General features: G+C 41.4%; 1 protein-coding gene across 4 annotated transcripts in view; it reads right to left on the reverse strand.

The window, feature by feature from the left end:
- tmem184a (transmembrane protein 184a) overlaps nt 1-12,095 on the reverse strand; it is a 59,420-nt gene extending 47,325 nt beyond the window's left edge. For 2 of the 4 annotated variants that reach the window (XM_059653943.1, XM_059653940.1), the window contains exons 1-2: nt 10,188-10,591; nt 4,749-4,982 (exon numbers count right to left, since the gene is read on the reverse strand). In XM_059653943.1, the coding sequence (XP_059509926.1) occupies nt 4,749-4,982 (234 nt within the window). In that variant the 5' untranslated portion in view covers nt 10,188-10,591. Of the gene's footprint in view, nt 1-4,748; nt 4,983-10,187; nt 10,592-10,792; nt 10,892-10,978 lie in introns of those variants that run through there. The other 2 variants (XM_059653941.1, XM_059653942.1) reach the window with 2 other exon arrangements.
- Between the last annotated feature and the right edge of the window lie 15,127 nt (nt 12,096-27,222).

Genomic DNA, 27,222 nt, shown 5'->3' on the forward strand with positions numbered 1-27,222 from the left:
TGTGTCATCTGCAAATCTGTATTCTTATAAATTGCGCATGTGTTTTTCTGAAACATAATTCAATCAACACAACTGACATTCATAGTAAATGTCACATTCAGGGCATTTTGGTCTTCAGGCCATGTAACAATTACATCCTTCCTGTAACAGCAGATATTGCCTGCTTCTGCGAAAGGTAGATTATGCATCCTAATCTGAACTACAAACCTTATCGAGAAGGCAAACAATGAAACACACACACCCCTGGAAAATACAATCCCATGAGTTACTGATTAATGGAAAAAAAAACACACACAGAACCTTAGAAGCCTCAGGAGTTCCCATCATTATCATCATGGCACTGGAACAACAGGTCAATAATAAGTTTTAGAAATACATAATTCAATTAAAAAAAACTGAATAGGTGTAGAGGAGAAATTATTTGTGGGTGGAGAATTTAATTTCAAATCCCTTTCTATCACTAATCTTCTTCAAACTTACAACTCCCCAAAATCCACCAATTCTGCCATTTTGCACATCCATAATATTGCTCCACTTGAATAGCTGTGCCTTCCGCAGGCTAAGCCCAAAGATCCTGAATGTCATCACCGAACCCGTCTGCTTCATTCAAGGCGTTTCTTGAAGCTTGCCTCTGACCACCACATTAGTCACTGGTCCTAATATCTCCTTATGGGACCTATGCCAAATTTTGTTCAGTGAAGTTCCCAAAATTCTGTGGAATGTTTTCATGATGTCAAAAGTGCTATATAAATACAAGTTGATCTTCTTGATAGCAGGAAGAGTAACCCAAACCAGAATGGCCTCAGATAATGGGAACCGCAGATGCTGGAGAAAGTTTTTATGAATATATAAAACAGAAAAGGGCTAAAGTGGACATAGTTCCCTTGAAGGATGAGAAAGGGGAATTAATAGTGGGTAATGCTGAAATAGCTGGGACCTTGAATGACTATTGTGTGTCAGTGGTCACACTGGAAGATGTATCTAACATGCCAAAGAATGTTGTTAAGGATACAATGAGAGGTGAGGACCTCAATTCAATTGTTATCACTAAAGAGTGCTGAGCAAAGTGTAGGGTCGAAAGGTAAGTAAGGCCCTAGTCCTGATGGAATGCATCCCAGGGTGCTGAAATAAATGGCGGAAGTTATAGTAGATGCGTTAGTCGTAATTTACCACAATTTGCTGGACTCTGGGCAGGGTCCAGCAGACTGGAAGACAGCAAATGACATGCCACTATTTAAAAAAGGCTGTAGGCAAAAGGCATGTATATACAACCCAGTTAGTTTAGTGTCTGTAGTCAGTAAAATGTTTGAGGCTATCATTAAGGAAGGAATAGTGAGACATCTGGATGGAAAGGGTTCCATCAGGCAGACATAGCATGGATTCAGGAAGGGTCATGTATGTCAAAGCTACTGGAGTTCTTTGAGGACATCATAATCATTTTGGATGGAGCGAAGGTGGATGTTGTATATTTGGATTTCCAGAAGGCACTCGATGAGGTACCACACAGAAGACTCATCCATAAGATAAGAATGCACGGTGGTTGCAGGGAATGTATTAGCATTCTTAGAGGACTGGTTAACCAATATAAGGTAGAAAGTTGGGATAAGTGGGTATTTCTCTGGTTGGAGATCAGTAGGGGCAGAGTGCTGCAGCGGGCGGTGTTGGGTCCACAACTGTTCATCTTACACATGATTGATCTGGAAGAGGAGATCGAGTGAAACATATCCACATTTGCTGATGACACTAAATTCGTGGAAAGGCAAATGGTGCAGAGGATGTGAAGAGTCTGCAGAGAGATTTAGATAGATTAAGTGATTGGGCAAGGGTGTGGCAGATGGAATAAAATGTTGGTAAATGTGAGGTTGTCCACTTTGGAAGTGAAAATAGTAGATCAGATTATTATTCAAATGGTGAAAGATTGCAGCATGCTGTTGTGCAGAGAGACTTAGGAGTGTTTATACATGAATCACTAAAAGTTGGTTTACAGGTGCAACAGGTAATCAGTAAGGCAAACGGAATATTGCTTTCATTGCTAGAAGGATTGAATTTAAGAGCAGGGAGGTTCTGCTGCAATTGTACAGGGTGCTGGTGAGACCGCACCTGGAATATTGTGCGCAGTTCTGGTCTCCGTACTCGAGCAAAGAAATACTGGCTTTGGAGGCGATGCACAGGAGATTCACCAGGCTGATTCCAGAGATGAGGGGGTTACCCTCCGAGGAGAGGTTGAGCCACATGGGACTGTACTCGCTAGAATTTCGAAAAATGACAAGGGATCTTATAGAAACATAGAATTATGAAAGTGATAGACAAGATAGAGGCAGACAAATTGTTTCCACTGGACTGGAAAGACTAAGACAAGGGGATAGAACCTCAAGACTAGGAGGAGTAGATTTAGGACAGAGATGAGGAAGGACTGCTTCTCCCAGACAGTGGTGAATCTGTGGAATTCTCCGCTCAAGGAAGCAGTAGGTTCATTAAATATGTTTAGTTTATTTAGTTGGACAGATTTTTGCATGGTAGGAGCATTAAAGGGTTATGGGGATAACACAGGTGCAAGGAGCCGAGACCACGGATCGATCAGTCATGACCTTATTGAGTAGCAGAGCAGGCTCGACTGGCCAAATAGCTTACTCCTACTTCTATCTCTTATGAACTTATATACCCACTTGCATTTTATAAAGAAAATGGAATTTGAATGCCCAGTTTTCATAACTAAGCATTCCACATTTCCAACTGCGACATGACCCATTGATTCTTCGGAGAGCACAACATTGTTTCAGGTGTGACGTGGAGCTGGGAAACAAATCCATTTCAGAAAGAAATTTGTATGGAAATTCTGACATATGGTCTTCCAGCACATGCAACAAACCAGCAACCTTGGTCTAATATACATCAGCCAAATGACATCAGCAGAAACTAATTTACAAACGACTTTATTCTCTGCAGTCAAGACTTCAGGAAACCAGAGTTAAAATTGTTAAGTCAATAATTTGGTCAAAGTCATGTCAAACAGCAGTGTTGTATCAAGCCATGCTAACAGCTCACGTTCAAGACTTTATGTTTAAATGTATCCCATCATACTACAAAAGGGAACCTTGCAATCATGCAGTATTCTTCACATTTTCAGATTGTTACAAAACACTTTAGAACAATATAGCAATATCATAAGTAGTACTTTAGCCAGCTGTAATATAGGAAGCATTGTAGTCAGATTTTTTTGTGTGACCTTGTGTGCAATTAGGTCATCAATAATCCATAATGTTAGCCGGAATAACCTGATCATTTCCACAGTGGTTTGTGGAATCTCGTCTACACCAGGGAGCAGACAAGCACTGGATGGACACCTCATCCAAAAAGATAATACTCCAAACAGTGGCAGTACTGGACATTGCACTGAAAATGTCAGCCTCCATTTTGTACTCAAGGATCTGAAATAGGACATACGATCCTGACTTAACAATGCTAAGACCACATTGTTGTCACAATTAAAAGGCATAGCTTCAGGTTCCAACATTCTGAGAGATAACACCATAAGTAAAATAGTTTGTAAAGCCTAGCTATTTCCTTTCACCTGCAACCTTTAAGACTTCAAAACTCAATGACCATTTAATCACTAATTCACACTGAACATTTGTTGCTCTTCTTTTGAAGTGTAGACTTTTGAGAAAATGCTGCAAATATGGGACAAAAATTTGCAAACCATTTTACAGCAAAATGTGACAACTGATGTTCTGGTGCTAGTTTATTATAAAGATTCTGACTAGATTTCCAGTTTAGAACTAGTTTATGGTAAATGATCATTGATGCTTTGTGAATGATTAACCACCTGCTGCACATAAAGCCTTTAAATCCAGTTTCATTACTCAATGCAGTAATGAAGGTGCTCACTATAAACGTTTTAAAATTTAAATGTAGTTTTTAAAAAAGACACCAAGTATTTTCCTCTAATGCCGTTCTTCCTGATGATAGCACTTATGGTGGGGCACACATCATTCCATTAGCATCTCCTGCACTTCAAGTGGCCTATTTCTCTGTTCAGTCCAAGCTGTGAATGGCGCTAGTCAATCTAATACTTGGGGAACAGTCTCATGTTCCCCATTCAAATACAGTTCCCACTAAGAGGTCATGATTGTGATCTGAGGAATATAGATCCATCCTCCTTTACGGTTACGCCATCTATTCTGTGGGGGAGACTGAGGCTAAAGATCATATTTAATAAAAACAGCCATTTTATTGTTAATTCATTTTAAAAGTGAAATTCTTCAGAATAATTAAAATACAACACTACATGAAATACTTGAGGTGAGTGTCATAGATGCATTTAAGGGAAAGGCATATAAACACAAGACAGAACACAGCTAAATGAAGAGGAATGAATGACAGGTTCACATGAAGCTTAAATATAAGACCAGTTGGGAAATTTCAGTGGTTTGAAATTCCATGATATATGCAATCAATACACCACGATTTAAATTAGGTGCTTTCAAAAGGTCTGCAGGACACTACTTCCCATCAAGTGATTTATTTATCAACTGACCCATGGGGTGGGGAACTGTAATACATGGCTTGTATAAACCATTCATTTCATTGACATCATCTTGATGGATTGTAACAAGCAAACAACAGGCTCAATCCTTTTGGCCCAGAGTTTCCCGTGAAAGTCAGTTTGTGATTTGGTTTGGTCAAAGAAGCTGTGATTAGTGCTAATAGATGCCACCTTTTCTCTTAAATCATATGTTCATTCTCACCTGGTGAAATGTCACAATCAGTGCTGCCCAAACAAATATCCCAGAGATTGCCTGTGCTGCTGGAGTCTCCAAGAAAATCCTCTGCTCCTCTGTACTTGAGTTTTTGCCAGACAGCTCCAGGGGCATGCTCAAATTCTTGTTATTGTTTGTACTTGCCATGGGCAAAACAAGAAATGTTGTAAGTAAGTTGACTGGAGTGACTACTGCAAATATCGGGCTCTCACTGTTGTTCATCTGTGTACATAAGGGAAAAGAAAAATCAATCCTGCGTCAAACTTTCAGAAGGCCCTTTCAATCAGGTACATTAAAATTATGTACATTATAAAAATTTACATTAAGCGGTGCAGTAAAACCTCCCAAAATGCATTAAATTGACAACTTATCCGGAAGCAAATTTTGACATTGACACAAATAGGGAAATAGCAAAGCAATTTTTCTTTAAAACTACAGGCTTGGTCAAACAGATAAGTTTAAAGAAGCATCTAAAAGAAGAAAGGCAGAAAGCCAAGGTACTTTCAGGACCAAATTAGAGAGCTTGGCTTCTAATTTACTGAAGGCCTGGTGGTCAATCATAGTGTTTAAAATCAGAAATGGTAGGGGTCAGAATTGGAGGAATGCCAAGAACTCAGGTTGTAGTGCTAGTGGAAGTTAAGGAAACAGGGAGGGACAGGCAGTTTGGAAAGCAAAATAGTTATAATAATTGAGACATTACCGGACTGGAAATCAAAGTATGTCAATCAGTAACAGAAGTGATGGGTGAACAGGGTTTAATGTGGAGCCAGAATGCGAAAAGTAAAGCTCTCAATGAGTTCAAGTTTATTGAGGATGGCTGGTTACTTCCAGAATGCTCACTTGGAGCAGAGAATTTCGTTTGGTGCTATAATGATTCATTTTTGGAATTCACCTCAAAGAACAAACTTTAATCTTTAGTTTATACTTGTAAAAATGAAAATACACAGTGTACATCCCATTGCTCCATGTGGCAGTGAGTCATACATATTAGAAAAGTATAACAACCTAGCTTGAGTTGAATTTCAACTTTAATCATCATTAGACAAGGTAGATGTGGCAACACTATTGAACAGAACTGTAATGCTTCCTATTGTTAGATATTTCCCAACCAACCTGTTCAGAGATATCAGTACACACCTCTGGGGCAGATGGGTTTTGAACCTAGGCCTCCAGACTCAGGTCAGGACACTACCACTACACCATAGTTGCACTTCATGCCAAAGCCCAAAGCTGCAGGAGCTCAAATATCTCAATTATTTGGGACTGTAGGAGGTTGCACACCAAGAACAGCACCATATTCTTGTGGGTGTTAACTTCAGTGTTGGGTGACTTGATGAGAGAGTGTCCTCGCCAAGTTATGGTGGAGCTGTAACAGCTCAGAGTTTCAAATGATATCGAAAGCCATAGACAGTTATGAAGAACCCTTCAAAGCACGCTTCACATGCTTACTCAACATAAAATGTAGAAGGGACTACGTGGCAGCAGTTTTAGTTAGTTATTGATTGGGATGTACAGGGGCGTGACACTGGGTCTAACATGGCTTCCTATCATTTCAATGACTTGAACTGAAGCAAAATGTTCAATTCAAAGCATGTATTTTTATGTATATTTCCCATGTCAGAATGGCAAGTTTGAAATCATTTCCTGAACCAGAAAATTAGTTATAACATTTACACTGCTTCAATATTTTCCAAGGTTCGGCTGTAAACCTGGGGTGTTTGCTCAGCTTAATTGTTCACATGCAAAAACATGCTGCAAGATCATTAACTGATGCAATCACCTCGGGTTTATTGAGCAATAAACAATTGCAACTTACCAGGAAATTGAGAGTCAGTTAATGTAAAAATATTGTACCTTGGCTCAGTGGGCAGCACTTTTAATCGAGGAATCAGAAAGTTGTAGTTCAAATTCCACTCCGAGGATTTAAACAATCAAAGCAGAGATTCTGACTTCATAACATTGGAACTTCTATTTTTCGATGAGACCTAAAACCAAGGGCCTGTCTACCATCATGGATTTTATACACTTACAAAGGTCAATCACGTCTGACTTGCTTTTCAAACCAGTTTCAGTCCCACAGGATGGGAATTGGGAACTCTATCCAACATCAGCTTTCACCTCAGAGTTTCACAGATCACGTTGCAGAGGATCATAGGGCACTTGTCTCAGAGAAGGACGACTGGTGGTGATTTCACCTGATGGTCAAGATGCTTGAGGCGATGGGCCAGTATTGAGAAGGCACAATCTTCAAGTTGACTTCAGCCAGCACAGGAATTAATCCTTGCTGTTGCATTGCAAACCAGCTCTCTTGCCAACTGAACTAAGTGAACTTCTGTTTCATAGGTGTAATTATAATCAACACACAATTCTGTGAACCCCCTTTCCCTCAGGTAATGACAGTCCTAATGGCTTAGTTTTCCTTTTCAACTGATTAATCAATAATAATTAGATTCAAAATCTGAATACTGCTTGGAAAACTCAGCTCTTTAGAGTCAGAATTACCACGACAGTTTTCTAGATTTTAGTTGTTTTTAGTCAGGAAGAACTTGTCTCTTTTCAGTTAAGTAGAAAAGCTGAGCCCTTTCTGACAGTAATTTGCTTCTGTTCCTCGTAATAATTGTGCTCCTTTTCCTATACTGTCCGCTTTATTTTTGTGTCTAGTAGCTTTGTGCTAATCTCCTTCACCCTCCTGCTTTTCTGTATCATCCTTTGTGTCAGCCCATCACACAGCCCCCTCCTCGCTTCCCTTCTAGTTGGACCTTCTTGCAGATCAAGCATTACTGAGTCACATAACTTATCATCCAAGGAAATTACAATTGACGGAAACTCTTAAAACCCATTTCAAACAAACATTCTTAAAATCAGTAGATTCCACAGACAATTTAAGGAAATTACAATTTCCCTTCCTGCACTGCTGCCAGGTCAAAGATAATCAAAAGAGACTTCAAATTGATGAAGTGAAAGTGATAAAATAGCACTAAACTTTTTTTCTAGTGGCACAACAGCCAAGGTCTAATAATTGGTAAAAACACAAGAGTAATGGCAAGACAACAGTGTGGAGCTGGAGGAACACAAGATTTTCTGAAGGAGGGTCCTGAACTAAAACATAAGCTTTCCTGTTCCTTCTGTTATACTTCAAGCTATTTAGTTTTTCTGCCGTAGCTTGTGGTATTGTGAAAATAAGTAAATCTAAAGCTGTACTTTGGAAACTGCTATTGTTCAGGAGAAATAAATCTTTATAAAGTCACTGTGGCAGATCACATGGATGAGAAACTATCCTGTAGCACCAATTAGCATATCCTTGTGTATTGACTTGAAAAAAAATTGGATTTGGTCAAGAACCCTGGGTTTTACCTGTAGCTTTTATTTTCTTTTACTGACTGATTCACTGTGCAGAAGAAAAAGTCAATATGTCATCAACAAATTACATTGTATTATGCAGGTCATTAATTGGCCCCCATTTACTGTTGTAAATGGGAGAATTGCAATTCAGCTCAGCATGTTTTCTTTACCTTTTCAGTGGTCGCACTCTTGCCTGAATCAGAAAATCATGGAGTAAGGCTCCAATCTAAAGTACACTTTGGAGGTTTGCACTTTAGTGCAGTATGAAGAAGTGCTACATTGTTAGAGGTTCCATCTTTCAAATGAGATTCTAAACCAATGCCCCATCTGCCTTTCCAAGTATTTACAAAAGATCCCAAAGTGCAACTTCGCAGAAGTATAGGAGCATTCTCAGCAATGTCCTCGCCAATATTTAGATCTGAACCAAAATGACTACAACAAATTATTTGGCCATTGTTGTTCTGCTGTTTGCTGTGTGCAAGGTGTCTGTTGTTTCCTCTGTTGCAGCATTGACTTCACATCAAAAATATTTAACTAGCTGTAAAGACCTTTTGACATCCTGGACATCATCTTGAAAGCCTTTTTGATCAAGCTCAGATGAATGGAAAGTTTATTCTCTCCTACCAAAGAATGTCCAACTGGGCAGTATCAAGGTCCACACAATAATGATGTTTGCCAGTCTAGTTCTTTCTAATGGTTAGAGTTGTTGAAATGGAAACCTAGTCTGTGATATCCATACAAGAGTATTGTGAGGTACATTCTTAGGAGATGAAAGTCACATTTTACTCAGCACACAGCATAATGCCTTTGTCCATGGAGTGCATTACATATTATAAAACATTGTACTGTTCCATTCTACAGAAATTGATAATCTTCCCCAAAAATCCTGAAGTAAGTGTTGTAGAAGATAATTTTCCATCAATGCTGCGACAGATAGTTTCTAATCAACCTGTTTAGAGATGATGTTACACACTTAGGGAGTGGGTGAGACTTGAAGCCAGGCCTCTTGCTTATGTTATTTAATGATTACAGTTCCCTTGCTTGTGTTATTTTTCAGCCCCAGTTCATGATTGAAGAATAATATCCTTGGAATGAATGGCATGCTGACCTCACTATTCCTCCATAAATTCTGATGCAAAGTAATTATTTATCTGTAATCATACAAATTGGGATGCATACACCCCAGTGTACCTATAGCAGCTCTCTGATTTAGCTGTTAGTTAGCACTGCTTGCCTTGTCTCGTCTTTCCCTGTTGCTCAGGATTATTTTGGTTTTCAAAAGTTATTATATCTGCTTTCATCACCCTTTGGGAAATGAATGATAGATGATTGCAACTAGCTGAGTCTGAAATAAAAGTTCATGCCATTACCCTGGGATAGCAAGAACTGCAGATGTTGGAGTTAGAGACAACACAGTGTGGAGCTGGAAGAACACAGCAGGCCAGAAGCATCAAAGGAGCAGGAACGTTGATCCAAAACATCAACTTTCCTGCTCCTCCAATGCTGCCTGGCCTGCTGTGTTCCTCCAGCTCCGCAATGTGTTATCTCTGGTTCCAGCACTGCAGTTCTGACTAGATTGAAGTATAGTTACTGTTGTAAGATATTAGCCAAATTGCACACAGCAAGATCCTAAATTGTGAAATGACCAACAACCAGTTTTAGAGATGTTGAACATTCCAAGCTTTATTAGATAGCTGTCTGTAACTGCATTTTGATACTGTCTCACATTGGTTAGGTTTTAGTATTAAGGCAGGAAGAAGAGGAGGGTGGTTTGTTTAAAGTATACACAGAAAACACAAAACACTGGATGTTCCTATTTGCATTGCAAACAAAAGGGGGGGGGGGGGATCACTGTCTGAATCCCTAAACATAAATTCTTCCAGCAGCAGCTTCACTGCAGTGCCCAGAGATCTGATTCTTATGCATGACATTTCACAATCAAAAAGGCTCACTGAGTTGTTCATATGGGTGCTGAAAGAGCGGAGTCCTTGGGCATTTTGTTGGGTTTCTGCATTTGAAAAAAAGAGAGAGTAATAGTTGTAACAAATGAACACAAAAGGAAACACAGGGTGTGAACCAACCTACCTTCTAAACGTTTAATCCACTCTCAATCCGAGAAGGAACGAAGGCGCTGCTGTCGATTACTGTCAGGTTTCAGATAGGACTTGCAGACACATCCCTGAGACGGTAATAAAGATGAGGGCGCCTTCTGAGTCCTGTTTATGACAGTTCGCCCAGCACTTTCTATGTTTATCCCGTTTTATAGCTGACCGATCACTTGGCGACAGGTAGACACCTAATTTCTAGGTAAACTCATTCAGAGCCCCAATTCATATTAATAGCAAAGGAGTTAAACTCCTATTTTTGGCTTTAATTTTACATTTTAAAGATAAAGCGTCACATGAGTAAAAATTAGGTGTTTTCTTGCTACCATTCTCATGATTAAAAGAACAATCTCAGGTGCACTGCATTGGGCAGACACAACTCACCTGAGCCCTCCCCGCGCATGCGCTGCCCTTACCAAGGTGGGGGAACGCCCGGGAGCGGTGAGGTCACAAGATTAAGTACGCATGCTCTATTGACAGAGGATCAGGAAGTGTAACAAAAGAGTTGGTACTGGTTATATCGTCGTATGTAACCATGTACGGGCATACGCGAATACAGTAAAAAGTGTATAAAGTTGCCATTACCTGTACCATCTTAGGTGCATAGATGCCTACCTACAAAATCTTGGGTATAAATTAGAAAAATGAAAAAGATTAAGTTTGAAGATAAGCATTACAATCCTTAGAAGGGAAGGTACAAAGATAACAAAACACAATATCTTAGGAATTAATGAGAAAAATAAACAAACGCAGATAAAATTTCAGCATTACAGTCCTTCTGAAGCAGGGAGTCCACGCTGGGTTTGGCCTTGATGCTGGGAGTCTGCACTGGAAATCACCTGAGACCAGGAGTCCACGTTGGGCTTCCTGGACAGTGACCCGCTGTTCTGAAGAAGAGTTTCTGGATTCAAAATGTTAACCCTGTTTTTTCACTCTACAGATGGTGCCAGAAGTGCTGTGTTTCGCCAAACCCTGCCCCTTCTCCAATTTCTGTCTGTTTTAGATATTCCAGCGTCCTCAATTTTTTGTTTTGTTATATCACTCTTTTGTTTGCTGATTTAGGTGTGGTGATTCAGATTATTTTAGTCTTGGGCTATTAAGTGGCATTTTGTTTAAGACCAGATCTGCTGTTCTTCAGCTAAAACAGTTTATTATTCATAATTGTCTTCATCTAAGTAAACCATCCAATCCCACAGGTTCAGACCATGGCTGATCTGAATCTTAAAATCTGCCTACCTGATACTATAACTCTTAAATCATTGAATCATAGAATCACTACAGTGTGGAAGTAAACCATTTGGCCCATCAAGTCCACACCACTCCTCCAAACAGCATCTCACCCAATCCCCATAACAGTGCATTTCCCATGGTTAATCCATCTAGCCGACACATCCCTGGACACTATGGGCAATTTAGCATGGCCAATCCATTTAACCTGCATACCTTTGGACTGTGAGAGGAAACTGGAGCACCTGGAGGAAACCCACGCAGACATGGAGAGAATGTGCAAACTCTACACAGCCGCCTGAGGATGGAATAGAACCAAGGTCTCTGGTGCTGTGAGGCAGCTGTGCTAATCATTGAGTCACTGTGCCACCCCAAATATTTTTCTACAAAGAAAAGCAGTTTCTGTAGAATTTTTAGTTTGGCCAAACAATTGTTTTTAGAGGGGAGGCAATGTTCCAAATGTCAACTGTTGTCTTTCCTCTTTAAACAAGTTACAGACAACTCCAACCAGAATGTTATGAATGAATTAGCTCAGGTGTCCCAGAGTACCAATTTAGTCAAATCAATAATGAACTCAAGTCAGACCAATACAAAACAGTCCCATTATATTAGGAACAAAATCACAATAATCTTTAATACTAAACATGCTATCCCTAATCCCCCTTAATGTTACAATACTTCCCGAGTCTCTTGTAAATTTCCGCAGTCGCGCTCTCTGTGGCTCTGTCTCTGGGTCCGCAAAGCTGCTTTCTTCCACTCTCTCTCTGGATTGTCAGCTGGTCTCTGCCTCTTGCCATGCTGATTTCCTCAGACGCCTCATACAATTCCAGAGATTTCAAAAGCAGTTCCAAGAGAGAAGTCTGCAGGTGAATCCTGTTTTTAAACCTTCCAGATGGTTTTCTGGAACTTTGTGTCGTCCTGGTCAATCAGGGAGATACACTTAATAGTTTGAAACAACAGTCAATCAGTTAACTGGCATGCTACTGTTAGTTTCTTTGTGTAGCAAGACCTTTCTAACTGGGCTCTCTCTTGTTTAGTGGATATATTGGTGGGGGTGTCTGTCCAGAATAATTGTTGCCTTTGACATTACACTGATGTCATTAGCACCTGGCTGCTGTGTTTGCACTGTGTCTGGTCTGCGGGTTTTGTGATTTCAGAGTTTTACTTGGCCAATGTACCCAGCATCCCTTGCTTATTTGGCCAAATTTGTAGTCTATCTGTGTTTTAGCATCCAGGAGGCTGCTACACCGCTTTCTGTGGAGAAGTGCTTCTTGTCATTGTCCTTGATCTGGTTTTAATTTCAAGAAATGCACCTTGTTTTGAACTGTCCTTCGAAAGTAATAGCTTCTCCCTATCTACCCAACAAAGCAATTAATAATTTTAACTTGTTACTAACAGCATCAATTTGCGTGTACATAGCACTGCCAATGTAAAATATCCCACGGTGTTTCACAGACATTTTAGCAAAATACATTTGACATCTGCCTCATGAGATATCAGGACAGATGATCAAAGAGGTAGTTTCAAGGAGCATCATGAAGGAAACAAAATGGGCGGTTTGTAAGTTTTAGGTTACAATCTAAACTCAACTCCTTTCATCCATCTGGGGAGTAACTCAGGAAACTTTATTTATGAGTAATACTTATTCAAGAATGACAGCAACTTTACAGACTTTCTATGGTTTTTGTTTTTCAGTTTAACTTAGAGCACAGGGTTGACACCCCGTCTCTGATTCCTCTCCTGCACCTCTGGCTTTTGCTTCTGACTACACAACAGTTGCTACTAACTTCAGTTTCAAATTTGGTGCATGGATTTTGGTCACTGAAAACTGGTGTTTATGACTCTTTCCAAGTCACAATGTTAGTTGTGCAGAAAATTCATTCTGTCAACGTTTACAGGCAGTTAAAAATCACGGGTTGCTGACATTTACACAACATTAAGTGTTCTGTTCAAGAAAATTGACAATTACAAGCTTGTGATTGGTAACCAGAAGATTTTATTTTCCTACATCTTTCCTTCTGAAGGCTCTGATTTTAACTGCGATGTAATTGTATAGGCAATAGCCGCAGTCTTGAATCTTACCTAAATATCATCTTTATATCAGACTAACATGCAGAGTGGTGGCTGATTAATTGGTTATGAGTAGCTGTACCTGCTTTGTCCATGTTTAACATCCACAGTGTTTTCCAGTAAAGGTTATTGACTAGTTTTGGAAGAAAAACTGATATTTTACGAATAATCCCCTGCCCCTCAGCACATATCGACTAACAGCAGTCATTATATCCCCAGTGATCATAACAGTTAACATGGGATCGGCGTTGGGGCCACTGCTGTTAGTCATTTATGCAAATGATTTGAAAGCAAGTTTAGGAGACATGATTACTAAATTTATGGATGACACCAAAGAGATGGTGATCAATTGAACCAATGGGCTGAGGAATGGCTAATGAAGTTTAACTTGGATAAACGTGAGGTATTACATCCTGGTAAAATGAATAAGGGCAGGCCTAATGCAGTTAATAGTAGAGCCTCGGGGAATGTATTCAAACAGAGAGACCTAGGGATTCAGGTACATAATTCTTTGCAAGTTGTATCACAGAGAGACAAGATTAAGACGGTTAACAAGGTTAAGAAGGCATTTAGCATGGTTGCCTTCAATGTTCAGAGTATTGAATACAGGAGTTGGGATGTCATGTTGAGGTTGTACAAGATGGTGAGGCCACTTTCAGAGTACAGTGTGTAGTTATGGTCACCGTACTATAGGAAGGATTATTAAATTGAGGCAAGTTTAATTAAGTCTTGCCAGCATGTTGCTGTGACTGGAGGTTTTGAGTTATAAGGAGAGGCTGGACAGGCTAGGACCTTTTTTCATTGGAGCATAGGAGGTTGATCAGTGACCTTATAGAGGTTTATAAAATCATGAGGGACATAGATAAGATGAACAGCAAAGGTCTTTTTCCTAGGCTAGGGAAGTTCAAAACCAGGGTCCATATTTCAAGGTGAGAGGAGAAAGATTTAAAAGGGACCTAGCCGATAACTTTATCATACAGAGGTGAGGGAAGTGGATGCAGGTACAGTTACAATATTAAAAGACACTTGAACAGATACATGAATACGAAAGGTTTAGAGAGATAAGGGCCAAATTCAGGTAAGTGGGACTAGTTTAGTTTGGAAAATTTGGTCGGCATGGACGAATTAGACTGAAGGGTCTATTTCTCTATGACCCAAAACATTAACTTTGTTTCTCTCCCCACAAATGCTAGCAGACTAGCAGAGTTTCTCCAGCACTTTGTTTTTATTTCAGATTTCCAGCATCCACAGTACTTTAATGCAAATTACAAAGTAGTGGTAAATAGTGTATAAAGGGTAAAATAGTGAGAGATCCCTGTTCATTCAGTCAATAAATATGCTTGATATAGCTAAAGCTTATTTATATTCTTCTAAACCCAACAAACACTACAAAGTAAAACAAGACCAATATAGAGCATAGCTTTGTTTCTTCTTCTTCCTACTTTCAACAGTAAATCCCTCCTGGCTTTCCTTTCTTGATGACATCAAACTTACCCAAATAAGGAGTAAGTGAGCCGAAAGGTTCTGAATCCTCTCTTTGGCCTTGAGCAAAACTAATGACAAAATTTTTTTTTTCTATTTGCCCAAAATTGGAAGAAGTCATATAAATAAATATGAGAATTTTAATTTCAAGGGAATACAGCGTTGTAAAAGCAATCTGTCCCTGTAACATTATCCCCAGTATTGTTTTGGATAGGCTAGAGTTGTTTCATTACAAACATGGGAGGTTCTGGTGAAATTTAATTAAGCTATTTGTTAGAGGCTGATTTAGAGTTAATAGTTATTTTTCTTTGAAGAGAGATCAAAACTGGTGCGCATAAATTTCAAGTAAATGGTTGAAAGATTATGTAGCAGTTGAGAACACTTTCCAACTAGAGTATGGTCAGGGTTTGAAATTCACTGACTGAAAGAATAATAAAGAAAGAAAACTCATTTCTTTAAAAAGCACTTGGATATGTTTTTGACTTGCTGGAAACACTATAAGTGCATAGATCCAGGGCTGGGAAGTGAGGTTAGGCTGGATAGCTGTTTTTCAATCAGCTAGAAAATAGGCCCAATAGCCTTTTCTGTGCAGTAAATTTCTATGATTTCATGATGTGTAGTGCCCAAAACTGAATATAGTACTCCAGATGGGTCTCATAAAAGCTCCCTATGTTGGTAATGGAATTTCCGTCACCGTGCGTTCCAGCTCTCTTGTGATAAGGAACAACATTCCATCCTCATTTAAAATCATCTATTGTACCTAAATGATAAAACAGTCAAATCATAATAGATAACAGCAGCCACTAAATCTTCAGAAAAGGAAGACTCTACCTTATCTTTCTCTATGACTGTTTTGAGGTAGAGCAATTCTGAGTGGACAGTGGGAAATCATAATGGAAAACAGTATGTCAACAATCAAAATTAATTTGATAAAATTAAGAAAACGAGGACTTACATTGTCATAGCACCTTTACAACATCAGGATGACAATGTGCTTTTCAATCAGTTGTTATTTTAATGTTGAACCTTCTGTAATACAGGTAATTGCACAGTTTAAGCTCCCACAACAATAATATAAAGACCAACTTAGTTTGTGCTCAAGCCTATGAAGTGGAACTTTTGGAAATTCATGTAAATACCAACATACTTAATGGTACCCTCTGGAGAATTCCATACGAGTAGAAGCACAGTTCTAAGGAGCACAGTTATGGACTCTATGAACATGTCAGCGCACTTCTAATTATGCCAATGCTGGAACATTCCTAAGGGCCCTGTGCAAATGTTAGTTTATTCCTAGGTACCCTTGACCTCTTGTCAAAAGATACTGATACTTTCACAACTGAAAACAGGCCTGTTTGCAGTTGTTTTGATTAGAATTTCACAATAAATGTAAGGTGTCAGTAACTTAAAAGTTACATAAAACCAATCATAAAAACCTTGTACTTGGAAAACACAATATATCTTGGCAGTTATCAAATGATATTTCCTTAACAATGAATAGGTATTTTAGGACTGCATACTTATATCTATGGTTTAGAATACAAAGAGGTCGATTCATTATTAATTTTACATTTTTTAAAATTATAGTGTTTTCTTTGGCAGTCAATTTTGTTACGAAAGTTGGAGTCTTTCCAAATCTATTTCATTTAGGACCCTTACAGGCAGAAAGAACTTTAAACCCAATACTCTGTAATGATTTAAATTTAGGTCCCAATGCTGCAAGAATAGTGTATTTACTAACCATGCCACCTAATCCACTAAAATCAGCTTTTAATTGTCTGCTGTAGTAATTAATTAAATGACATGATACCAAAGAGATGATCAGCGAAGGGGATCCTGTTCAGTTTTAATTACAGTGAACTGATTGTGTGAGGAATAAAATTAGATATATGATGTACAATCATTTTTGTCATCTAGTGTTTATATAGTGGTAATAAAATGCAAGGGCTTTGATGGAAATACTTAACTTTAATTAACTGCAAACACAGCAGGTTGTTCTGAATCAGATAAAACGTGTGTGCATTCCCTGGTGTTCCTATCGTCCTGAATAGAGTTGTCAGATGCATTAGCACAACTGATCTGTTAGATTTCAGAAATTAGTTATCATCAGATTTATTCATTGGGGATATGACAGGTTGAATTGCAGGGAGTTAGACTCGGACCTTCTACCATTGTAAAATTAATTCTGGAAATGTAGTGTTACTGGCAAAGACACCTTGTGTTGCTTTATACATGTTGGTTGGAGTTCTGGAACCACTGTAATAATTTTGATATGATTTAGTGGTTTACTAAGACACTTCAAAGATAACAGCCAACTACATTGGAGTGGGAGTGAAGTCACATAAAGCCAGACCAGATAAGGACTGCAGGAAGGACTATATTGAATCAATTGGGATTTCATAATAAATCTGACAGCTCCATGGCCATTTTTAATAATAACATCTATTTATTTCCATATTTTTGAAACCAATTTCAAATTTCATGGTTTAGAATTTGGCAGGATTTGATCTTCTGTTGTCTGCCTATTAGTCCAGCCCTACAAATGGTTTGTCCTACAGTTGTATACCATAAACACTACATTAGTGTTAGTATACACCCTCACCCTCACCCTAACTTCAGCAAAGCTTCTGAATAAAAACCCTGTCTCTCTGAAGGCTGAATAAGAAGTTTCATGCGCATAAATGTGCATCTTTAAGCAGTTTCTCTTGAACAAGGAGCAAGGCACTGAATTATTGCTTGGCACTATGCTGATCATCTCACTCAGAGCATCCAGAGTTTGGTGGAGCAGGTGGGAACATCCATTCTGGTGATAGAAGGCACTGAAAGTACCTCAATAACAAAGTGTGCTCCTGAGATGCTGCTTGGCCTGCTGTGTTCATCCAGCTTCACACTTTGTTATCTTGGATTCTCCAGCATCAGCAGTTCCCATTATCACTGAAAGTACCTCATTCTGTTGTTGAGTTGTACTGAGCTAGTTGGGAAGATGACAACAGCACTGTAGCCTGTCTCAGAAAATCACTCCAAGATCTGACAGCTTCACTTAAAAAAAATGGACTTGTGTGGGTGCTGGAAGGAGAAGAGTTCAGCTACAATATCCCCACATGGTGAAGTGCAATTAAGGCATTTAGAATCCTACTTGGGAGAATTATCAAATGCCATCTGACGGTATTGAATTCAGCAAGGAGTGTTATCTAGACAGGAAGGGGAAAGAATTAACAAGACAGTAAGACATGAAACAATAACTAATGGATTTTTATATGTTTAATTCAAAAATGGTGTACGACATCACTCTCGATGACTGCCATTAGACAGCACCATTGTTTAGAAATGTTTGAACTCTTTTTAATCTTTCATAACTGGTTATCCACATTTAACAGTAAAAGAATGCAAAGTGAGATCTACAGAACTTATGCTTACTTCTGACTCAGAAACTGAATTCAAGCCTAACTTAAATCCACAGCCAGCAACCCCAGAGATGACAGCTGCACTGAGCCCTGCCGCATCTTCACCATCCCCCCAGACCTCCCAATGACTGAGGACGAACGGTCAGTCCTAAGCAAGGGGCTCACCTTTGTCCCTCTACAACCACACGTCAATGAATACCAGTCACGGTTGGACAGAGAGCAGTTTTTCCGCCGCCTTCGCCTCCACGCTTACTTCTTCAACCGGGAACCTAACCCTCCCTCCACTGACCCCTTTGCCGGCTTCCAACACAAGTCCTCCTCCTGGACACCACCCCCAGGCCTCCTACCTTCCCTCGACCTCTTCATCTCCAACTGCCGTCAAGACATTAACCGCCTTAACCTCTCCACCCCTCTCACCCACTCCAACCTCTCCCCGCAGAACGGGCAGCCCTCCGCTCCAACCCCAACCTCACCATCAAACCCGCAGACAAGTGTGGCACAGTGGTAGTATGGCGCACTGACCTCTACATCGCCGAGGCCAAACGCCAACTCTCTGACACCTCCTCCTACCGCCTCCTCGATCATGACCCCACCCACTAGCACCAAACCATCATCTCCAACACCATTCATGACCTCATCACCTCAGGGGACCTCCCACCCACAGCCTCCAACCTCATTGTTTCCCAACCCCACATGGCCCATTTCTATCTCCTTCCCAAAATCCACAAACCTGCCTGCCCTGGTCGGCCCATTGTCTCAGACTGTTCCTGCCCCACCGAACCCATCTCCACCTATCTGGACTCCATTTGCTCCCCTTTGGTCCAGGAACTCCCTACCTACGTCCGTGACACCACCCACGCCCTCCACCTCCTCCAGAACTTCCAATTCCCTGGCCCCCAACACTTCATTTTCACCATGGACGTCCAGTCCCTATACACCTGTATTCCGCATGCAGATGGCCTCAAGGCCCTCCGCTTCTTCCCGTCCCGCAGGCCCGACCAGTCCCCCTCCACCGACACCCTCATCCACCTGGCCAAACTCGTCCTCACCCTCAACAACTTCTCTTTCAATTCCTCCCACTTCCTACAGACAAAGGGGGTGGCCATGGGCACCTGCATGGGCCCCAGCTATGCCTGCCTCTTTGTAGGTTACATGGAACAGTCCCTCTTCCGCACCTTCACAGGCCCCAAACCTCACCTCTTCCTCCGTTACATTGATGACTGTATCCGCGCCGCCTCTTGCTCCCCAGAGGAGCTCGAACAGTTCATCCACTTCACCAACACCTTCCAACCCAACTTTCAGTTCACCTGGGCCATCTCCAACACATCCCTCACCTTCCTGGACCTCTCAGTCTCCATCTCAGGCAACCAGCTTGTAACTGATGTCCATTTCAAGCCCACCGACTCCCACAGCTACCTAGAATGCACCTCCTCCCACCCACCCTCCTGCAAAAATTCCATCCCCTATTCCCAATTCCTCCACCTCCTCCGCATCTGCTCCCATGATGAGGCATTCCACTCTCGCACATCCCAGATGTCCAAGTTCTTCAAGGACCGCAACTTCCCACCCACAGTGGTCAAGAACACCCGTGACCGCGTCTCCCGCATTTTCCGCAACACATCCCTCACACCCCACCCCCGCCACAACCGCCCAAAGAGGATCCTGCTCGTTCTCACACACCACCCCACCAACCTTCGGATACAACGCATCATCCTCCGACACTTCCGCCATCTACAATCCGACCCCACCACCCAAGACATTTTTCCATCCCCACCTTTGTCTGCTTTCCGGAGAGACCACTCTCTCTGTGACTCCCTTGTTCGCTCCACACTGCCCTCCAACCCCACCACACCCGGCACCTTCCCCTGCAACCGCAGGAAATGCTACACTTGCCCCCACACCTCCTCCCTCACCCCTATCCCAGGCCCCATGATGACTTTCCATATTAAGCAGAGGTTCACCTGCACATCTGCCAATGTGGTATACTGCATCCACTGTACCCGGTGTGGCTTCCTCTACATTGGGGAAACCAAGCGGAGGCTTGGGGACCGCTTTGCAGAACACCTCTGCTTGGTTCGCAATAAACAACTGCACCTCCCAGTCGCAAACCATTTCCACTCCCCCTCCCATTCTTTAGATGACATGTCCATCATGGGCCTCCTGCAGTGCCACAATGATGCCACCTGAAAGTTGCAGGAACAGCAACTCATATTCTGCTTGGGAACCCTGCAGCCTAATGGTATCAATGTGGACTTCACCAGCTTCAAAATCTCCCCTTCCTCCACCGCATCCCAAAACCAGCCCAGCTCTTCCCCTCCACCCACTGCATCCCAAAACCAGTCCAGCCTGTCTCTGCCTCCCTAACATGTTCTTCCTCTCAGCCATCCCTTCCTCCCACCCCAAGCCGCACCTCCATCTCCTACCTACTAACCTCATCCCAACTCCTTGACCTGTCCGTCTTCCCTGGACTGACCTATCCCCTCCCTACCTCCCCACCTATACACTCCTCTCCACCTATCTTCTTTTCTCTCCATCTTAGGTCCACCTCCCCCTCTCTCCCTATTTATTCCAGAACCCTCACCCCATCCCCCTCTCTGATGAAGGGTCTAGGCCCGAAATGTCAGCTTTTGTGCTCCTGAGATGCTGCTGGGCCTGCTGTGTTCATCCGGCTTCACATTTTATTATCTTGGATTCTCCAGCATCTGCAGTTCCCATTATCACTGACTTAAATACTTGATGGCCAAAGGAGCAGCATTCATATTACGTCCATACAGGTTGATGACCAACTCATAAATCCTTCCAACATATGCCAATGGCGGGCAGTAAGAATGGGAGAGACTACTGGTCTGTCGTGTGATAGAAAGAGAAATGGAGTCTCTACCTTTACTATTCATAGCTCTAAATTAAAACAAGTTTTTAAAAACTACATGCTGCCACAGCAGTCTGGGCTCCTTTGGGGATTAAGTTACCTGGAGAATCTCAGTTGTGGATCAGACTGCTGCCAACAGCATGAGTTAAATTCCCAATCTGTCTGTATTCTAGTCTCCTTGCTCTAGCAATGGTAAATGTCATAGTACTTTGGATTAGAGAACTGAATCAGAGAACTGAAGAACACAAACATTATTTAAATAACAAGGTGTGAAGCTGGATGAACACAGCAGGCCAGGCATCATCAGAGGAGCAGGAAAGTTGACGTTTTGGGTCCCGACTCAAAACCTCAGCTTTCCTGCTCCTCTGACACTGCCTGGACTGCTGTGTTCCTCCAGCTCCACACCTTGTTACCTCTGACTCCAGCATCAGCAGTTTCTACTATCTCTGACAAACATTATTTAGTTTGATTCTCCCCAAAATATACTTCAAAAAGCTTGTTTTACTGTTTACCATTGCCCTGTAAATTCTTGCCTTTTGATGAAAGATTAAGATATGAGTAACAAGTTTTCATAACAAACTGTAAAATCTCTAGTCCCACACAAAGATAAAACACAAAATCTTGAGATTTACAGCACAGAAGGCGGCTATTCAGCTCATGTTGGTACCAAACAAGGAAGAAACCACTGGTCTACTCATGCCTTCCAGCTCTAGGTTTGGAGATTTATTTTAATATTTTATTTAATGTTATTTAATTCAAGATTTATGTTTAAAATAGGATTTCTAGCTCTATGACCCTTGCAGGCAGATTTCCATTTCTTCAATGAACATCTAGATGAAAAAGTTACTCTATTCACTCTAATAAACAAATTAAGAGTGCAGGTAGTTGTAAATAGGTTGATGTGAATGCAATCACTGAGACATGGCTGCAGACTGGCCAAGGCTAGCAACCAAATAGTCCAGGGTATTCAATTTTTAGGAGTGGCAGGTAAAAAGAAAAAGTAGATGTGGAGGATTGTTAATAGAAGATTAAATCAGCGCAGTAGCTGAAAAGGATACTGGTGCAGAAAGTCTAGATGTTTGAAATAGACAACTAAAGTTTCAAATCTAACATTGATATTGCTTTTTGTGCACCTTCTTTGCAGCCATAACTTTGTATTCCTCACTCCGTTCAATCACCATATGAACTTTTAATGTTATGATCTGGCTGTCCCGCACGCAAAACAAAACTTTTCATTGTACATGTGACAATAATAAATCAAATCAAATCAGAAGATGCAGATTCAATCTGAGTGGAACTAAGAAACAACAAAAAACAGAAATCATTATATTTTTAGTAATTTCTTCCAAACAGTGGTGCATTAGGTTGCATTAAGCAGGAAAATTGAGATGCGTACAACCAGAATGGCACAGTAATCATGAATGACTTGAATCTACATATTGACTGAACAAACTATATTAGCAATAACTGTGATGGATTAATTCCTGGAATGTGTTCCAAGTGTTTTTTCAGACCTGTATGTTGAAGAACCAACTAGGGAACAGACCTTGATTTGGTTTGTACAGTAAGAAGTTAAATGATAATCTTGTTGCGAGAGGTTCTTTAGGAAGAAAGTGACCATAACACAATGGAATTCTTCATTGATGTAGAGAGTGAAGTAGTCAAGTCTGAACTAGAGTCCTAAATCTGAATAAAAGAGACTGCAGAGGTATGAGGGGTAATTCAGCTGCAACAGACTGGGTAACTTCATTACCTATCTACTGATGTGTCTTTCATTGGTTAATATTTCAGGAACAAATACTTGCACTGCAACAGTTACAGATTGCTTTCGAATCAAAGAACAACAGAATAAACGAACAAACCATGGCTAACAAAAGAAAGTAAAGATAGTGTTAGATTCTAGATGGAGTTAGATGAAGCTGCTAGAATAAGTAGCAAGCCTGGCAAAAGGAGTAGTGTACAATTTAGCAAAGGAGGACCAACAGATTGATCAAAGGGGCAAAGTAGAATATAACAATAAACTATAAACAATACAAAAGCTGACTGTAAGAGTTTCTATAAATATGTAAAAAAGACTGAAGACAAATTGAGGAGAATTTAACAATTTAATGCAGGGTAATTAAACGAGTACCGCAAGCTTTGTCTTCACAGAAGATACAAATAACTTCCCAGAAATGCTAAGAAAGCAAGGGCCTATTGGAAAGGAGGAACTGAAGGAACAAAAATCATACTGGAGAAATTAAAGCAACTGAAAACTGACAAATCCCTAGAGCCTGATAATCTATATCCTAATGTACTAATTGAGATCACTGTGGAAATAGTGGATGAGACAAAGTTCTGGAACAGTTAGAAGACAGAACATAGAACAGTACAGCATAGTACAGGCCCTTCAGCCCACGATGTAGTGCTGAACTTTTACCCTAATCCAAAGGTCTATCTACCCTCCACCCCTACCATATACTATCATCCATATGCCTATCTAATAGCCGCTTAAATGTTCCTAATGAGGCCGACTCCACCATCCTCTCCGGCAATGCGTTCCACGCCCTGACCACTCTCTGAGTAAAGAACCTACCACTGGCGTCTCCCCCACATCTACCTCCACTCACTTTAAAACAATGCCCCCTCGTAATAGCTACCTCCACTGTAGTAAGAAGTCTCTGGCTGTGTACTGTATCTATACCTCTGTTAATTTGTACACCTCTAACAAGTCACCTCTCATCCTTCATCATTCTAAAGAGAAAAGCCCTGGCTCTCTCAACCTTCCCTCATAAGACCTTCCCTCCATTCCAGGCAACATCCTGGTAAATCTCTCTGCACCACATCTTTCCAATGCTTCCACATCTTTCCTGTAATGAGGCGGCCGGAACTAGACACAATAATCCAGATGTGGCCGAACCAGGCTTTCGTATAGCTGGAGCAGAAGTTCACTGCTCTTGAACTCAACCCCTCTATTAATGAAAGCTAACACACCATATGCCTTCTTAACAACTCTATCCACCTGGGTGGCAGTTTTCAGGGAACTGTGAACATGAACCCCAAAATCCCTAAACTCCTCCACACTGTCAAGAATCTTTCCATTAACCGTGTATTCTGCTTTCTAGTTTTTCCTTTCAAAATTAATCACCTCACATTTTTCAGGGTTAAACTCCATCTATCACTTCTCAGCCCAGTTCTGCATCCTATCAATGTCCCTTTGTAACCTAGAACAGCCCTCTGCACTATCCACAACGCAACCCACCTTCATATTGTCCGCGAAATTACTAATCTTCCACTCCTTCATTTAAATCATTTACAAAAATCACAAATAGAAAAGGATCCAGAACAGATCCTTGTGGTGCACCACTTGTAACTGAGCACCATGTTGAATATTTTCCGTCCACTACCGCCCTTTGTCTTCTAAGGGTCAGCCAATTCTGAATCCAATCTGCCACATTTCCCCCTTTCTCCATGCCTCCGTACCTTCTGCATGAGCCTCCCATAGCGAACCTTATCAAACGCTTTACTTAAATCCACATATATACCGCTCTTCCTTCATCCACATTTTTGTTCACCTCTTCAAAGAATTCAATAAGGTTTGTGAGGCATGATCTACCCCTCACAAATCCATTCTGACTATCACGAATCAAACTGTGCCTTTCCAAGTGATCATAAATTGTATCTCTCAGAGCCCGTTCCAATAATTTGCCCACCAGTGATATAAGACTAACTGGTCTGTAATTTCTGGCGTTATACCTATTGCCTTTTTTGAACAAGGGAATGACATTTGCCTCGCACCAATCTTGCAGCACTATACCCATGGACAGTGAGGACGAGAAGATCATTGCCAAAGGCCCTGTGATCTCTTCACTTGCTTCCCATAGAATCCTTGGATAAATCCCACAGGCCCGGGTGACTTATCTATCTTCAACTTCCTCAAACTTCTGAGCACATCTTTCTTACTAACAGTGACAACCTCTAGCCTACTAGACTGTTTCACACTGTCCTCCTCTACAACTAGGTCCCTCTCAGTTGTGAATACCAAAGAAAAGTATTCATTAAGGACCTCTCCTGTCTCTTTAGGCTCCATGCGCACATTCCTTTTACAATCCTTGATCAGCCCTAGTCTTTCTCTGGTCATTCTCTTATTCCTTACATGTGTGTAAAAAGCCTTCGAGTTTTCCCTAATCCTATCCGCCGAGGTTTTCTCATGCCCCCTTATAGCTCTCTTAAGCCCTTTCTTCAGCTCCTTCCTGGATAACTTGTTTCCCTATAGAGCCTTTTCCATTCCTCTTTACCTAAACCTTACATAAGCCTCCTTCTTCCTCTAACCAGTCGTTTGACCTCTCTTGAGAACCAGGGCTCCCTCACTTGACTGCATCTTCCCTGCCTGCTAGGGACAAACATATCGAGTACACGCAGTATGCATTCCTTAAACAATCTCCACATTTCAATAGTGCTCTTCCCCGCCTCTCCTCATGTTGATCTATCTAAATACTGTGTCAGGAATCCTTCCTGAATGCACTGGATAAAACCCGTTTCGCCTAAACTATTACAACTAAAATATTTCCAATCCATATTTGCAAAGTTGAAGTCACCCATGACTACAACCCTGTGACTTCTGCACCTTTCTAATATCTGCCTCCCAATCCACTCCTCCACTTCTCTGCAACTATTAGGGGATCTGTAAAAAAAACCCCAACAAAGTGACTGCCCCTTTCTTGTTCCGGACCTCAGCTCAAACTGACCCTGCAGACACAACATTCTCAAACTGCCTTTCAGTAGCTGCTATAGTAGCCCTGACCAGCAATGCCATGCCCCACCTCTTTTTCTACCCCCTACTATTTGTTTTAAAGCATCTACCCTGAGTTACCCAAGTTTCTGTAATGGCCACAACATCATAGTTCCAAGTACCCACCCATGTTCTAAGTTCATTCGCCTTATTTCTGATACTTCTGGCATTGAAGTGTATACACCTCAAACCATCTCTGTGTCCACAATTATGCTCCATTGATCGCATATCTTTATTAACAACCTCACTCCCTGTTATGTCTGTTCGGAGGCTGAATACCTCATCCTATAAATTACAAATCTGGTTTCTCACCCCCTGCCAATCTAGTTTAAACCATCCTGTATAGCTCGAGAAACGCCCCCCACCCCCCCGCCCCCCAGGATATCTGTGCCCTTCTGGTTCAGGTGCAACCCATCCTTACTGTACAGGTCCCACCTTCCCCAGAATGTGCTCCAATTATCCACATAATGGAAGCCTTCCCTCCTACACCAGCCCTGCAGCCACGTGTTTAGCTGCACTCTCTCCCTATTTCTTACCTCGTTATCACATGGCACCAATCGTAATCCAGAGGTATCTACCCTGTTTGTCCTGGACTTCAGCTTCCAACCTAACTCCCTGTACTCATTTTTCACATTCTCAGTCCTTTTTCTACCTATGTCATTGGTACCAATGTGTACCATGACTGCTGGTTGCTCACTCTCCCCGCTTAAAGATCTTGAAGACATGATCCGAGACATCACAGACCCTGGCACCCGGGAAGCAACATACCATCAGTTCATCTTGCTCGTGTCCAAAGAACCGCCTGTCTGTGCCTGTTACTATTGAATCCCCCACTACAATTGCTCTCCTATTCTCTCCTTTCCCTTCTGTGCCACAGGGCCAGGCTCAGTGCCAGAGACCTGTCCGCTATGGCCTTCCCCTGGTAGGTCCCCCACCCCTCCCAACCATATCCAAAACAGTATACTTATTATTGAGGAGAATGACCACAGGGGATCCCTACACTGTCTACCGATTCCCTGTCCCCTTCCTGACAGTCACCCAGCTACCTTTTTCCTGTATCTTGGGTGTGACCACCTCCTAATAACTCCTTTCAATCACCCCCTCAGCCTTCTGAACGATCCGAAGTTCATCCAACTCCAGCTCCAGTTCCCTAACATGGTCTGTGAGGAGCTGGATTTGGGTGCACTTCTCG

Source organism: Stegostoma tigrinum, chromosome 23 (genome assembly GCF_030684315.1).
Source record: "Stegostoma tigrinum isolate sSteTig4 chromosome 23, sSteTig4.hap1, whole genome shotgun sequence".
In the NCBI taxonomy this organism is placed as follows: domain Eukaryota; kingdom Metazoa; phylum Chordata; class Chondrichthyes; order Orectolobiformes; family Stegostomatidae; genus Stegostoma; species Stegostoma tigrinum.